Source organism: Scyliorhinus torazame, chromosome 2 (assembly GCF_047496885.1).
Source record: "Scyliorhinus torazame isolate Kashiwa2021f chromosome 2, sScyTor2.1, whole genome shotgun sequence".
Taxonomy (NCBI): domain Eukaryota; kingdom Metazoa; phylum Chordata; class Chondrichthyes; order Carcharhiniformes; family Scyliorhinidae; genus Scyliorhinus; species Scyliorhinus torazame.
This window is the reverse complement of record NC_092708.1, coordinates 209,980,304-209,995,934: the sequence shown is the minus strand read 5'-3', so window position 1 is coordinate 209,995,934 and position 15,631 is coordinate 209,980,304. Positions and strand designations below refer to the sequence as shown.

The window sequence follows — 15,631 nt, the reverse complement described above, 5'->3', positions numbered from 1 at the left end:
TTAATTTTGTATTAGTTACTACTGTATGTGCATTTATGACAAAAACTTCTTGATACAACAAATTTCCATTTGATTTTGCACTTATCCGGTCATTTCTTTTCTCTATAAAATCATAGAGACTTCAGCCCAAGAAGCAAACCAATATGCCTGTGAGAATGTAATTGACTACATCAATTCTTGCCTCTTTCTCCATACCTGGCTTTCTTACCTTTTCAAGACTTTGTTTAATTCCCTCATAAATACGATTGACTAAGGTTGCACAACTACAATTCTATATGTTCTATTTTCCAATAATGTTTTCATTAAATGTTCCACTAACCTTTCCCTTTGTGCTTTAGGATTGATCTATAATGTCCCATTGTTAAGATTTTCAACAAAAGTAATTTTTAAATAAGTTAAAAACATGAACAAAATTTTCGAATTTCTGAACTTTATACAAGAAGAACTTAACAATTTACCAATGTATGAAATATGTGTAAATTTGAATTCAACCTAACAAATCCAAGAAAATGTTGCTGTTAACAAATGGTTTCAAAATTATGAATGCACACAAATATTTTATACATTTTGTAATCATCATAAATTCCTTAATAATTCAAAACAAACATTTGAATCAATTACCAGATAATGACATAATATGTGACGCTTTTGAGAGATGTGGTACTATGAAATTAATGCTCTGAACAGCTGTGAAATATTGGAAATATAATTGTTAGCAACTATACTGTACTAACGTAGTGTAGGATTAAATGCTTTCCCACCACTTTCATCTTCCTGTACTCAATGAGAGGGATTCTCCGACCCCCCCGTCGGGTCGGAGAATCGCCGGGGGCTAGCGTGAATCTCGCCCCCGCCGGTTGCCGAATTCTCCGGCACTGGATATTCGGCGGGGGCGGGAATCGTGTTGCGCCGGTCGGCGAGCCCCCCCCCGTGATTCTCCAGCCCGCGATGGGCCGAAGTCCCGCTGTTGGAATACCTGTTCTGTCGGCGAGGATCAAACCACCTCTCTTCCTGGCGGGACTAGGCGGCGCGGGTGGGCTCCGGGGTCCTGGGGGGGGCGCGGGGCGATCTGGCCCCGGAGGGTGCCCCCACGGTGGCCTGGCCCGCGATCGGGGCCCACCGATCCGCGGGCGGGCCTGTGCCATGGGAGCACTCTTTTCCCTCTGCCCCGGCCACAGTCTTCACCATGGTTGACGCGGAAGAGACACCCCCCCCCTGCTCATGTGCGGGGATGACGTCAGCAGCAGCTGACGCTCCCGCGCATGCGCGGACTTCCGCCGCCCGGCAAAGTCCTTTCGGCCCCGGCTGGCGTGGTGCCAAAGGCCTTTCTCGCCGGTCGACGGCGCGCCAACCACGCCGGCACGCGCCTGGCCCCTCACGGTGAGGGCTTGGCCCCTAAAGGTGTGGAGAAATCCGCACCTTTGGGGCGGCCCGACGCCGGGGTGGTTCACGCCACTCCATCCCGCCGGGACCCCCCGCCCCGCCGGGTAGGGGAGAATCCGGATCGCCCGGATCGCAAGCCAGGCCACTGTGAGGGCACCCCCCGGGGCCAGATCGCCCCGCACACCCCCCTAGGACCCCGGAGCCCACCCGCGCCGCCTTGTCCCGCCGTTCAAAAGGTGGTTTAATCCACGCTGGCGGGACAGGCATTCCAGCAGCGGGACTTCGGCCCATCGCGGGCTGGAGAATCGGCGGGGCTGGGCCTGCCGACCGGCGCGATTCCCGCCCCCGCCAACCGGCGCGATTCCTGCCCCCGCCGAATCTCTGGTGGCGGAGACTTCGTGACACGGCGGGGGCGGGATTCACACCAGGGTGAATCCCGGCGGGGGGTCGGAGAATCTCGCCCCTTATATCTTTGACTTCTGGTTCACGACACTACTGCCCCAAAAACAGTTTCTTCTTATTTACACAATAGAAACATTTCATAATTTTGAAAATTCTTATTAAATCTCCCCTCATCTTTACCAGGCCAGTTTCTTCAGCCTCTTCGGGTAATAACAGTTCTACAACCCTGGAATCATTGTCGGAGATTTTCCCTACACTCTCACTGAGGCCTTGGGCATTCTTCCTAAAGTCTGGTGTCAGCACTGGACACAACTCCAGCTGAATCACTTATGTTTATTTAAATGTTGTGAATGACTAAGCATGTTATTGGTTAAATTACTGAATTAATAATCTAGATGCCTGGACTAATAATCCAGAAAATGCGAGTTCCAATCCTACAATGTGCTACCGTGGACAGCACGGTAGCATAATGGTTAGCACAGTTGCTCCACATCTCCAGGGTCCCAGGTTCGATTCCCGGCTTGGATCGCTGTCTATGCGGAATCTGCACCTTCTCCCCATGCCTGCGGGGTTTCCTCCAGGTGCTCCGGTTTCCTCCCACAGTCCAAAGATGTGGAGGTTAGGTGGATTGGCCATGCTAAATTGCACTTAGTGTCCAAAAAGGTTACGTGGGGGGGTCACTGGGTTACGGGGATAGGGTAGAGACGTGGCTTGAGTAGGGTATTCTTTGTAAGGGCCGGTGCAGACTCGATGGGCCGAATGGCCTCCTTCTGCACTGTAAATTCTATGATTCTGTGAATGGTAGTTTGAGAATTTAAATTCAGTTTTAGAAATTTTGGAAAGAAAAGCTGGTATACATAGCTGTTGGATCATTGTAAAACCCAACTAGTCAAATCCAAACACTTCCTTCAGGGAAATGAACTTGGTGCCCTTACCCAATCTGGTTTATATGTAACTTCAGTCCCACAAATATGTGGGTGACTCCTAACTGCCCCTTGAAATGGTATAGCTAGCCATTCAGTTGTATCAAGCCTCGATCAACAGTTATGAAGGTGACTCACCATCACCTTCTCAGGCCAGTTCAGTATAAGCAATAAATGGTGACCTTGCCAACAACACCTAAATACTAAGAGTGAACAAAGAAAAAATATGCAGTCTTTTAAATGAATTGGATAAGTTAACTTTAATAATAAGCCAATTTATGTAGCGCAACTTCCTTCTTGTTCTGCATTTGTATTAAACGCCTGCATATTACGGATTTTTAAATCGCTCCACACTTCTCCAAATATTTACATCCAATGGTAAACATGGTACCCAACATCAGTGATGACATAGGCCTTTTACATACTGATATAACATAAATTCTGCATTCGGTGATGTAATCTCTGCCTTTTGCATTTATAAGTGTTCCATAATAATCGCAATCAAACTGTGAAAACTGTGAGTGTAGAACACAGATTTAAAAATGCTAGAAATGGACCAGAACTCTGACATCAGCTAAAAGAAAAATGAAGGCTAACATTTTATCAGAATTAATAGAGTATCTCCACCTGAAATATAAGCAGTTCAAAGAAAAAGCTGATTAATATTTTGGATGGAGCCCCTTTGCTGGTATGAACAAACTGTCTCCACCTGAAATGTTAAGTTGTCTTTTTTTAGTTCCTGATATATCTGTATTCCCAGCATCTTTCAGATGAGACATTAAGTCATGATCCTAAAATATTTCATTGAACCAATTCTCTGAGGTATCCTGAATATTTATCTGTCAACCACAAAAACAAAGGATCATTGTCTGTGGGAGCTTGTTATATGCAAATTGGTTACCATGTTTCCTATACTATAGCAGTGACTAAACTTAAAAAAGTACTTCATCAGCTGAAAAGTGTTTTTGGATATGTTGAGATTATGAAATGCTCTTTTTAACTACAATCAAACTACTATCCCCAAATTACTGTACAATATATAGTTAGAAAATGGTGTGATTTTAATTTTAATTAAGCCAATGACTTTGACAGATGCAAAAAATTGATTCTGGCTAGAGCTCCACAGATCTTAATTGGTGTACTGACTAAAATTAACTTGAATAGACAGTTTTTCAATTGGGATGGTAGTGTTCTGAGGAAACAATTACAAATTGAATAGAAATTATTTTGAAAAACTACTCTGATATAAAATGTGAAAAATAACTGATATGCTGTAAGGCTAAAGCTGAACCATCAAATAATCTGACTATTTTTCACTAAGAATAGTTCTGTACGTTCTTATTTTTCCCCCAAAAAATCTTGTATGTTACGTTGGTGGAGAAAATGGCAATCAAAAGGTTAAATAACATTGTTTTGACAAAAGCTCCAAGGCTGAGACAAACCCACTTTCTTCCACCCCATTCCTGTAGAAAACTTGTTGCCAGTCCTGTCTGCGCCATCCTCACTCTCCCAATAATACTTGGCCTTGAGCCAGAGGTGTCATTTTACATAAAAGATAAAAAGGGATCATTTTTGAGAGCAGATTCCCCCCCCACCACTGAACATATAACTTAACATTGTGTAGCACCACAATCCTGCTGCTCCCAATGACAGTTCCGTAAAAAGTAATGATGAGTCAATAGTAAGAAATAATGTACAGTATTAACACATTTTAGATAGAAACAGCAGGTTTCATTCCCGATTATTTCTGCTCTAGCACTTCAGTAGAAATATGGCACCAGACTTTGTCCCGTGAGATAAAATCAGATTTACAGTAAAAGTATTACAAAGTAACCAAGGTCATTGAGAAACCTGCCTTAAGAAAACTGCTCTAAAAATACCTGAATTAATATTACTTTTCTAATCTAAAATGTGAAAAGAACCTGTAATGTGAAAAGAAACTAAGTACAGCAGGGAAAACAGGGATCTCCACATTCTTTAAATATTTCATCCCAAAAAGCTTTGTTCATGTCCATACTAACCCCAAACAATATGTAACATGATTAACAGCAAAGGCATCTTGTTACTCCATGAACCCCACCTGATATGAACTACTGCTAATGAATAGTCAGACAACAAACAGCTTTCAGATAGATTTTACAAATTTCAAGCACATATGTTCAAATTCAACTTTTGCCAATTGAAATGTCTTGGAGGGCCTGTCGAAAATTGGGTGCCTAATAGCATGAACTGCAGTGGACCTTCCAAGAAAGTTAAAATGTACTCACTTTCAACATATGCAATATTTTACATTAAACTTCCTTTTAATTCCAATAAAAAATAATTGGACTTCAAATTTAGATACAAACTGTACAGAGAAATTAATTTTCAAAGGCTCACAACACATTTAAAACAATCGATGACTTGTTCTCACTCCAACTAAATTTCATGAATTTTAAACCATGAAGAAAGTAAAAACAATTTAAATTATGTATCAGTTACTAAAAACAAATATTATTTTCTCGACTTGTTAATTTGGAAGTAAACCAGATCAAAGGAACAAACAGCTTCTGTTTTTAAAATGTATGTTTTGCATTGATCTTCCAAATTACTATTATGCCTGAGAGCCCCATAGTTCATATTTGTATCAGCTACATGGAGCACCTTCTTACGTTTTAAAACTATGTTTAGGAACCTTTAACTTCACCTAACTTAACCAAAATTGCAATCGCAACTTGTGTAATCTACAAAAAACAGACAAGATCTGCCATCTTCCTTTGGTAGAGAGCAATGTATCAGCCAACTCATCTGGCAAACAATTTTACATCAGTTGGTAACGATCATAACCACAGAATATTTCCTAAACACCCAGACATATTTTCTGAATCCAGCATTCTGACAAATGGAATAAACCACACCAGGATTGCAAAGCAAAAATACTCTGATATGATTATTATTTCTAGAACAACTTTGTGGCTTAGAGTAAATTAGCTGGTACGGAAATTAAAACAGAAAATATAAGGCTTTAAGAGGTATTAAAAATGACTTAAGTGGTTTCACATGCAGCAAACTACAAAGTTATTTTTGAAATTCTACTTCTATTCATACTCCAAAGTAAAATTCTGAATGTAGTTCTCAGACAATTGTGAAACACTGAATTAATAATTTTAAGAAACCAAATGTTTATTATTCAAAATTTTTTATACACATAAAACCTCACAAGAGCACTAACAGTTGCCAACTAAACCCAAACATATCCTACCTGGCAAGGATAAACATAAATTTCCAAATCCATAAGTTCCATAATTTAAACCACGCAGTAAATTCATATGTACGAGTATTAAAAACCCTTTGCCGAGTTTCTCCTCTCTATTGCTGTGCTATGTGCTGTGGTAACAAAACCTGCAGTTTCAGAGAATAATGCTAGTGCAGAGTAGAAACCAGCACACAAAAGGCACTTACTGTTAGTCATGTGACTCAGGGAGGTGTATTGGCCATTGGGCGTGCTTGTGGTGGGGACCACCACTCTTGAATGCTCCATCTTGGGAGAGAAGTCATCACTACCTGTTCCAATGAAAAGGTCAGTCATCACACAGTAGTTAATAAAGCATAGTTCTTGTTTCCAATAAATTATTTTTTGTGAAATATGAGTTCTTTGTGTTCTGTTGACTTAAACATGATATAAAGCAATACTGCTTGAGCCAGAATGAAAAGAGTGATTGATCTCTTTGAGAATTTACTATGCATCCTGTCTGAAAAACATATTTAATTTTTAAATGTTTGCTTCCTTTGGCTGTTATAAATTTAAAGAACAGCATTCAAATTAAAAGCAGCAGTTAACATTATTGAACACACAAAAAACTATTATTTGCAAGACGCTTTGCAACTTTAAGGTAAAATATTTCTTATTACTGTTTAAAAACTCACCACCATCAGTGATAGGGCCATCAGTAGCCTCTGTTTCCATCTTCAAAGTGCAGTGCTGTAAAAAAAAAAATTGACCTAAAATGTCATGCCGGATGTCTTATTCATCACTGAAATGTGTTAACGGTAATTTAAAAACACCTGTGATTGTGGAACCCTATCTTTGCACTGATACTACCTCATGTATGGTGTGGTGATAATTGCACAATATGACGACAACATCCAGAAGGCTTTTAAAGGCATCTTTCAAAATCAGTTTTATATATAAAACAAATGTGTGCATCATCTGAAGTAAATGAAGTACATTTCATGGTTTTGTTACTGTTGTGGAAGTCATGGATTATGGCAGTGTCCTGCATCTAAATTATAAGGGTGCACAAAGCGACTGCAACCTTTGTCAGAGGTCAGTACAGTAGCTCATTAGGAGATTCAAGTAAGATATTTCCACCAACATTTCTTCAGCCTAACAAGCTGGGTTGCTGATCAGTTCCTGGAAACATGTTATCCTAAAATTCTCTGTCTGTCATATTAAAACATATCTTTTAAACCTTTTTCAGTTACTGTAATTTTAGCCTATTAACGGGCATTAATCATATTATAGCAATAATTTGTAATCTAAACAACCTAAACTTGTTCTCTTTGCCATACTTCTATACCTTGACTCTAAAACTTACAACCAAATGAAACTTAAATAAAACTAAATATATTGAAAATAGCAAACTTAAACCCAGAAATCAAACAAATATTGACGCCCATCTTTATATCAATCCTGAGAGATTAAGTAGCACTGAAATTGAGTGAGACTCTGATATTTGACTACATTTTTTCTCTGCAGGATAATTTACTAATCTCCAAAGCAAATCGGTACAGATAGTTAACAGCCGTGTATTAATCTGAAGAATCTATTTATATTGATCGCAACATATTTTTATGTCATGACGATGGGAAAGTTGCTTTACTTACTGGAATAGGGTTATTTCTCCACTTGTCTCCAGCTACTTCCCTGAAAAGTGCGAATTCTAAGTTCCTCTTTCTGCTGGTCTTATATTAGAGTCAGACATACTATTTACAGTCACAAATAGCCTGGAATGAATCTTAACCCAGCGACAATCTACAGCCAAAATCAATTACTAGGTACCTATAGCTAAGTTAAAAATGCGATATCTATACAGAACAACATGCACACTTGTTCTAATAACACCATTAATAGATACATACAACAAATCAGGCGAATCCAATACAGCTCCTGCAAAAACTGAAAACTGCGTCAAACAGACTGCAAGAAACAGGAAGAAAAGTCCTACCAACAAAAATGGTTAAAACACTCCAGCACCGTTTACGTTCGCTCACGCCAAGTTTCCACTTTTCTAGCCTACAGATCGGAGAGAAAGCGTCAAAGTCAAGCGATTGTCAGTTCTGACTGATGTTAAGGATAGATTGCAAGGTATGGAACGGGTGTTGGAAAAGTGTTCAGGAATGTCAACGTACAGTAAGTACTTCGGAAGAGAAAGAGGTCAGCGCCTCGCAATGCGATTAACAAAAAAAAACTTGATACACCGGTTCCTAAGGAATCGACGGAGAGGAGCAGGCTTATAGATTCAGGCCAAGTTACCAGGATTGCTTAAATGGCCCGTGGCAAAATATTTTTTCTTTCAGTGGTATGTGATAGGTTAAGTGCGGAGAGAAATTTTTAAAATTATCTTCCTTTGACATTGATACTATCAATCGGGAATGATCAAGAAGGTAATAGGTGGATCATATATTCATATTTACTGTTCAATGATTCCTTAACAACTGTGGTGAATAATATGGGTGCGATTGTTATCAACAAGAATCATGACATTATCCCAGCCACCATATGAATTCGACGGGATTTACTTGGGGCTGCAACAAGTCATTAGGTCTGTACAGTATATGTGCAGGTACTTAACTTTAAAAAAATCTCCGCAGGGTCAAAATTGATCTGATTCGCTTTTCTGACTGATGCGGAAGCAAACCTTGTGATTACCTCAGTAATAGGCTACGGTCAAACAAATCCATCACAATTCCCTTTAATATTGCACAGAGGCGAGTTGTTGAATCTGAAACGCTGCTAATCCAGCAGCCACTTCCTCCATCTTCACCATGGTAGTATGGGAGTTTGTCAAGCTCCGAGAAACCGAACCGCGCGGTTCTGCCTCTCGGCGATCGACTAGAGCAAAGATGCACTCCAGCCGACACAAGGGAAACACCAAAGATAAAGAACCACACAGAAACCCAGCCAAAGATTATGGCATATAAAGCTCCTTCGTTTGCAACTGCTGGACAGACCTGTCGCTAACAATACTAGCAAAACCCTATTACAATACACAAATCATAAATGCATGACAATCAGTATCAAATGGTAGATATTAACGGTTGATATTAATTAAAGTTATCATGACAATTTACTCAATATCAGAACCAGACGGTAATTGCACACTAATCGGTTATAGGCCATTTTCGATTGCATACATGTGTCAATCTCAGAAATTTCCATTCATTTATCCACATATAAGCCCACTTTAGCAGTTTGGTCAAAGATATTATTAAAAGTTGATATTAAATGTTGTACAGAAGATCCAATGAAATACGCACATTGCAGATTATGAGCAAACTCAATGGGTTATATGTGAAAAACTCAATGATTTAAGTGACTTGAATATGTAACTTTTTTACAGTATTACAAAGGACTGGTGGAATTTTACAGTTGTGGGAATGACAACCTAGGATCTGTGCTGTAACAATTATGGTCTCGTGACTGAATTAGTGGCATTCTGTTTCATCTTATTGAATTCCGAGATTTTCACCAATGCTTTGGGGATTACATTTTGCCAATTTGTTTAAATCAATGGTCTTGGACATGAGTACAGGACAGTGATCTGAAAATGCACCAATTGCGAAACAAAACTTGGAAGATTCATTAATAATTACTGTCTACATTGCTGACATCTTGCATGTTTTATTTAATTTATATAAAATCACACAAGTTTGCAATATGGGATTCACTCTGTGTATGATTTAACTATTTTAAATTCAGTGATTTTTAAAAATATATCTCAGTGAACCACAATCTTGAAATTATTTTAAAGATCATGTAGCAATCTTATATGTACTTTCTCATGATTTTATGTCGCCATCGCATCTGAACTACGTTCTAGTTTTTTTCCCATTCACATTTCATCCATCTTAGTCAAGCAGATTCACAACCCCATCTGAATTTAAATGATCAATACTATTTTAAGATGATAAATTGATTAGACATGGTGCTCTGTTTAAAAAATGCTAAATATGCACCACCAAAGTGACCTCAACACCACCCAGAAACAACGTAAAGTTTATCAGCAAAATAGCATTATTAAGTTCCTCAGAGAAATACAAAGACGCGGTGAGAAGAACACAAATATGCCTAAACACTGAGGATTACAAAGCAAAATTCTTGGACACTTAAGCCTCACATGGGTAATGTTTCACAATTAGTTTTGAAGTCTTGAAAGATTTAATGAGTTTGTTTAATCACAAATGACAACTAGGATCCTATAATATGGTTTTCATGATTTTCCTTGCAAATACAGCTATCATTTGACAACTTTGACTAATGTCAAAATGTAGTTTTCATGTTAAAGAAAGAGACGGGTTTTGGTATTTTTTTCTGAATTTCAGGTTTCTGAAAATAGAACCAGGAGTAGACGTATAAGGAAATGAATCGTTTATCTGTATGTTTATCTGTATGTCTCCTAAAGTCACGTGTACATTTTATTAAAAAACAATTACAAGACATATTAAACATTCATGCCATTATTGTAATAGCATTTAACTTCCTCAGATTTACCTACAGATTCATTCAGAATACCTTTAATCTAGACTACAAGACTGCGTACTGGAGTCTGACTGAAATCACTGAATGTTTCTCATATAAATTTAAATATATACATTTTCTCCTCTCAAAATATATTTATATCGCTTAGGTTAGTAGAAAAATTAGAAATGGTTGATGTCTGCTAACTTATAATCAGGGAACAAAGTAGGAATTAAGAAGGCCAAAATTTATCAGCAAACATTTTTACACACTACTAAATTGCCATTTAAAACTCTTTTTGTGCACAAGATGGTTAGCCAGATGACCAGCATATGAGAAACTGTCTCCACAGTGCCACCTACTAGCTGCAGCTTCCAATTGCATGACCTCAGACTGTTTACATTAAATATTTAAATATTGTGCCTAGATATTTGGGCTACCAAACTTCCAGGATTGCCCTGGATTCTCTAGGAACTGAAGCTTAATGTCTGAAATAAATGCAATGAGAATCCAAGAGAAAAATCACAGGGTACTAAAAATAAAACACTATTTATTTATTTTAAAAAGTAAAGATGGGGAAAGGAGAGTTAAGGATAATCATATTGGGTAATAAAGAATCAGTTTCCTTTAAGCAATTACAAATTTCCTATTGACATAAGAAGGCTGTGCCCCAGGACTAGTGGCAGGAACGTGGAGACAGGTTAGTTGGAGGTTGAAGCCTACAGGAATACATCCAACTAAATTTGGCAACCCTTTTTATAGAAAATTTAAATGTTAACATAACGGTCTCACCAAAATTATGACAGCAGAAAGTTGAGCAAAAATGTGCACGCACACAATATTTTTAATATTGTTCACATACACACAAACAGCCAATTAAGGTCAAGTACAATCTTCAGGTGATGTGGGGTTTAGAGGACGAGGTATAATTGGGTAAAGGTGTGCAGATTTAATTCAGGAGTTTTTCAATCTGTATCTCTGAATAACAGATCAAATTTATATTATAGTTAAATGGTAAAAATAACAGCAATCTGTGAAGCAGATTAGCATAACTGAATGAAACATAGGAGTTTCCCTGGAATATAATATAGCTACAATAGTGCCACCACTGGTTGGAGGGTGGAATCATTGTATTCCCATTATAATTGGGCTATAAGGATTAATACTGGGAAAAGTTAATGCGGGAAGATTTGGAAGCTTAAATGTATTTTTTTTAAAAAAAATTTAGAGTACCCAATTATATTTTTTTCCAATTAAGGGGCAATTTAGTGTGGCCAATCCACCTAACTTGGACATCTTTGGGTTGTGGAGATGAAACCCACGCAGACACGGGGAGAATGTCCAAACTCTCCACAGACATTGACCTGGGGCTGGGATCGAACCCAGGTCCTCAGCACTGTAGGCAACAATGCTAACCATGCCCCCAAATATGTAGATGCATGAGAGACAAAAGTCACAATGAAATATTTCCATAAATGTGTATGTGCGTATATATGGAAAGGGTTTTGTTAATTGGTAAGGAGAAAACATGACCATGGAGGGCTGAAGAAGAGATTCTAACTGTGGACAATGAAAGTATGGCAAATAAATAAATTATTATTTTGAATCATTATTTACAAATAATGGTGGAAGTGTGAATGGAAATGTCCAGAAGGATGTGGCCCCTCAATCTTTCACCAAAGAATGGCGACTGGATTCCAAGGGTTCTCACATCCAGAGTGTATGGTATAGTACGTTGATGTCTTATTGTTACAAACAGAGATCACGGAAGAGCACCTAACACTCCTAGATGAACTGTTAGCTCTACTATCCCACATACATCAATTCCCTATTCTAACAGATGTGCGGTTTCCACGGTCCTTTTTAGGATTGGTAGGTCATTGTTGGAATCATATTGAGGGATTTGCAGAAAAGGCTGCTCTGAACACTCTGTTAAAGAAATATGTGCTTTGGGATGGAATGACAAGCACACTCAGGCAGTGGCTAATCTTAAGGAGGGATTAGTACAGCACCTTCTCTCCAGGTACCGAGTCCAAGGAATCCTTTCGTATTGGAAGTAACTGCAGGAGAGGAGCCCTGTTGGCAGTACTTCTCCAAGATAGATATGGTAACCTTTGTCCTGTGGCATACACCTCAAGGGTTCTTACAGCAGTAGAGAAGACCTATACAGTCTGTGAAAGGCACTTATTAGCTGTCTTCTGGCAGTGCAACATTTTGCTTATCATAGAATTCCTACAGTGCAGAAGGAGGTCATTTGGCCCATCGAGTCTGCATCAGTACTTGCTTTGATAGAGCACCCTACCTAGGCCCAATTCCTCGCTCCTAACCCCATAACCGCACCTAAACTTTCTGGGCAATATTAGCATGGGCAATTCACCTAACCTGCACATCTTTGGACTGTGGGAGGAAACGGGAGCACCCGGAGGAAACCCACGCAGACGTGGGTAGAAAGTGCTAACTCCGCACAGACAGTCACCCGAGGTTGGAATCGAACCCAGATCCCTGGCGCTGTGAGGCATCAGTGCTAACCACCGTGCCACCTGTCACCCTTAAGACTTAATCCCATAACAGTGTTAATAGAACATATACTCATCCAGCTGCAATTAAATGGACGTCTGAAGAATGGAAGTGTTTCTCAAAATTGTCTAGCATGTTGGACCCGAATGCGCCAAGGCAAGGATGTATCTGTACAAAGAGCCCGTACGACACCTCTGTTTATAGTACCATAGTGAACCCCATGAGTGTGAGGTTGTAACAGCTCAGGCCCCAAAAGATCCCTTTGTGTCAAAACCTGTAAGGGAGATGAGAGGGAAACTTGTAGATGGATCATCTATGGTTGAAGATGGTGTTATTAAAAAACAGAGTATGGTATCCTGGTAATACAAAATAATAGAACAATGGATGAGATAAGCCTGAAACTACCAGCAGACATGTCAGCCCAAGGACAGAGTTAGCAGCCTATATAGTGACGCACCAACATAAATTCCCACCACCCCATAATATATACTCAGAATCAATGTATGTATGCAACAGCCTGACAGAATACTTGCCTCTCTGGGAAGCGAGGGGATTTGTGTCAGCAGATAGAAAACTGTTGTCATCTCCCCCCGTACTAAAGAAACATTTTACGGCTGCCACTAACCAATATGGAATAATCAAGGTTAAGGCCCTCAGTAAACCTGTGGCATGAGAAGAGAGTAATGGAAAGCAGACCTTTTGGCAAAAGAAGGAGCGAGATTGTTAGGTGAAGGATGGGATCCAAAAGAAAGTACTGATGTACAGATCGCATCAGTAATGGTGTTGCAGACAAATATAGGCTGAAAGGAAATGCAAGGGAAGAACCATGAGCTAAAGTTAATCCAACAAGAATCTCCAGATACATGGCCCATGTAATATAAAAAAGAAGAAAATAGGATAAGAATAAAAGAGCTATTCATATTAAGGAATGGGCTATTTGTAGTACCTGCACAAGATAGAAACCAGATGATCTATCAGAATATTATGTATCGCATCAAGGCTTTGAACTACTGAGACCGGAATTAAACAATTATGCTGGTGGCCCATGGGAAAAGACATAAACATTATGTAGAAAACTGTCTTGTATGTGCTCAGAGTAATCCAGACCAATATGTAAATAAGGCACAATGGAGACATCCTCGACCAGTGGCAAACTCTGGACGAGTCTAAAAATTGATTATGTAGGCCCATTGTCAGCCTGCAAAGGAGGTAATAAGTACACCCTGTCATAATAGACACCTTCAGCAAATGGGTAGAAGCCTTTCCTACGAGAAACAATACCACCGCCACAACTGCACAAATACCGACACAGCAGGTCTTCACAAGATGGGGGTTACCTCACAGTATAGACTCAGGCCAAGGGTCACACTTTTTTTTCATAAATTTAGAGTGCCCAATTCATTTTTTCCAATTAAGGGGGCAATTTAGCTTGGCTAATCCACCTACCCTGCACATCTTTTGGGTTGCGGGGGCGAAACCCACGGAAACACGGGGAGAATGTGCAAACTCCACACGGTCAGTGACCCAGAGCCGGGATCGAACCTGGGACCTCGGTGCTGTGAAACAGCAGTGCTAACCACTGTGCCACCGTGCTGCCCAAGGGTCACACTTTAATGCCCAAGTGATGCAGTTGGTAATGAAATTGCCAGAAACACAACAGAGATTTCATATTACCGATCATCCACAATCCAGCGGTATTGCAGAAAGAAAGAACTGAACTTTGAAAACTATGCTAAGGAAAATAGTACAGCAGAACAGCACAACGTGGTGCTACCCTATGTCCTAATGATAGCGTGAAACACTGTACGCAATTCTACTGGATTTACACCCCATGAAGTAATGACGGAGAGGAAGCTGAGAGGGATTGAGTTCTTATTAGGAATAGACTTACCAGAATCACTATTATCAACCATGAGACCTGTGTAAAGCAACTGACGAAACCTTTACAAGTACTACAGTTAGCAGTAGCTGTGAAATTGGGGAAAAGGCAACGAAGGGCAAAGGAAAGCTTATTTTTATGGAAGAGAAACTCCTGTCGATCTAAATATAGGAGAGTAAATGATGGTGAGTTTTCTGGACCCAAAATTGACCATGAAGCTGGTCCGTCCGTACATAAAGTCCAGCTAGACGTCGGAAGAAGTAAGTGGTGTCACAGCTATCAATTAAAACTATATTATGGATCACAAGGGAAACAGGCAGGATTTAAAAAATATATATATATATATTTTATTAAAGTTTTCGATCAAACAAAAACAAAAATTTCCCATTTTACAACTTTGTAATAATATATACATTGATCGTTTTTTAAATAAATAATATGCTAACTAACGGCAACTGCCAACAACAAAATAAGAAACAACAGAAATAGTAACTAAAATAGTAACTTCGTAAAATCTAATATAAATAACTAATATATAAACACACACATAAAACCCGAGGACCCAAATGAGTCCTCCCCCCCCCCTCCCCCCTGGGTTGCTGCTACCTTTCCTATTTTCCCTTATCGCTCTGCGAGATAGTCGAGGAACGATTGCCACCGCCTGGTGAAACCTTGAGCCAAACCTCTTAGTGCGTACTTTATCCGCTCCAATTTTATGAACCCTGCCATGTCGTTTATCCAGGCCTCCACGCCCAGGGGGTTTAGCTTCTTTCCACATAAGTAGAATCCTTCGCCGGGCTACTAGGG

The 15,631-nt window shown here is 39.5% G+C and overlaps 1 protein-coding gene across 8 annotated transcripts in view; it reads right to left on the bottom strand.

Annotated features, from left to right (window-relative positions):
* LOC140395470 (zinc finger protein Helios-like) overlaps positions 1-15,631 on the bottom strand; it is a 419,920-nt gene that overhangs the window by 133,484 nt on the left and 270,805 nt on the right. For 5 of the 8 annotated variants that reach the window (XM_072483282.1, XM_072483265.1, XM_072483313.1 and 2 more), the window contains 2 exons: positions 6,615-6,669; positions 6,150-6,251 (listed from right to left, as the gene is read on the bottom strand). In XM_072483282.1, coding sequence (XP_072339383.1) covers positions 6,150-6,251; positions 6,615-6,654 — 142 coding nt within the window. In that variant the 5' untranslated portion in view covers positions 6,655-6,669. Of the gene's footprint in view, positions 1-5,949; positions 6,094-6,149; positions 6,252-6,614; positions 6,670-7,915; positions 7,984-8,619; positions 8,756-15,631 lie in introns of those variants that run through there. The other 3 variants (XM_072483291.1, XM_072483275.1, XM_072483320.1) reach the window with 3 other exon arrangements.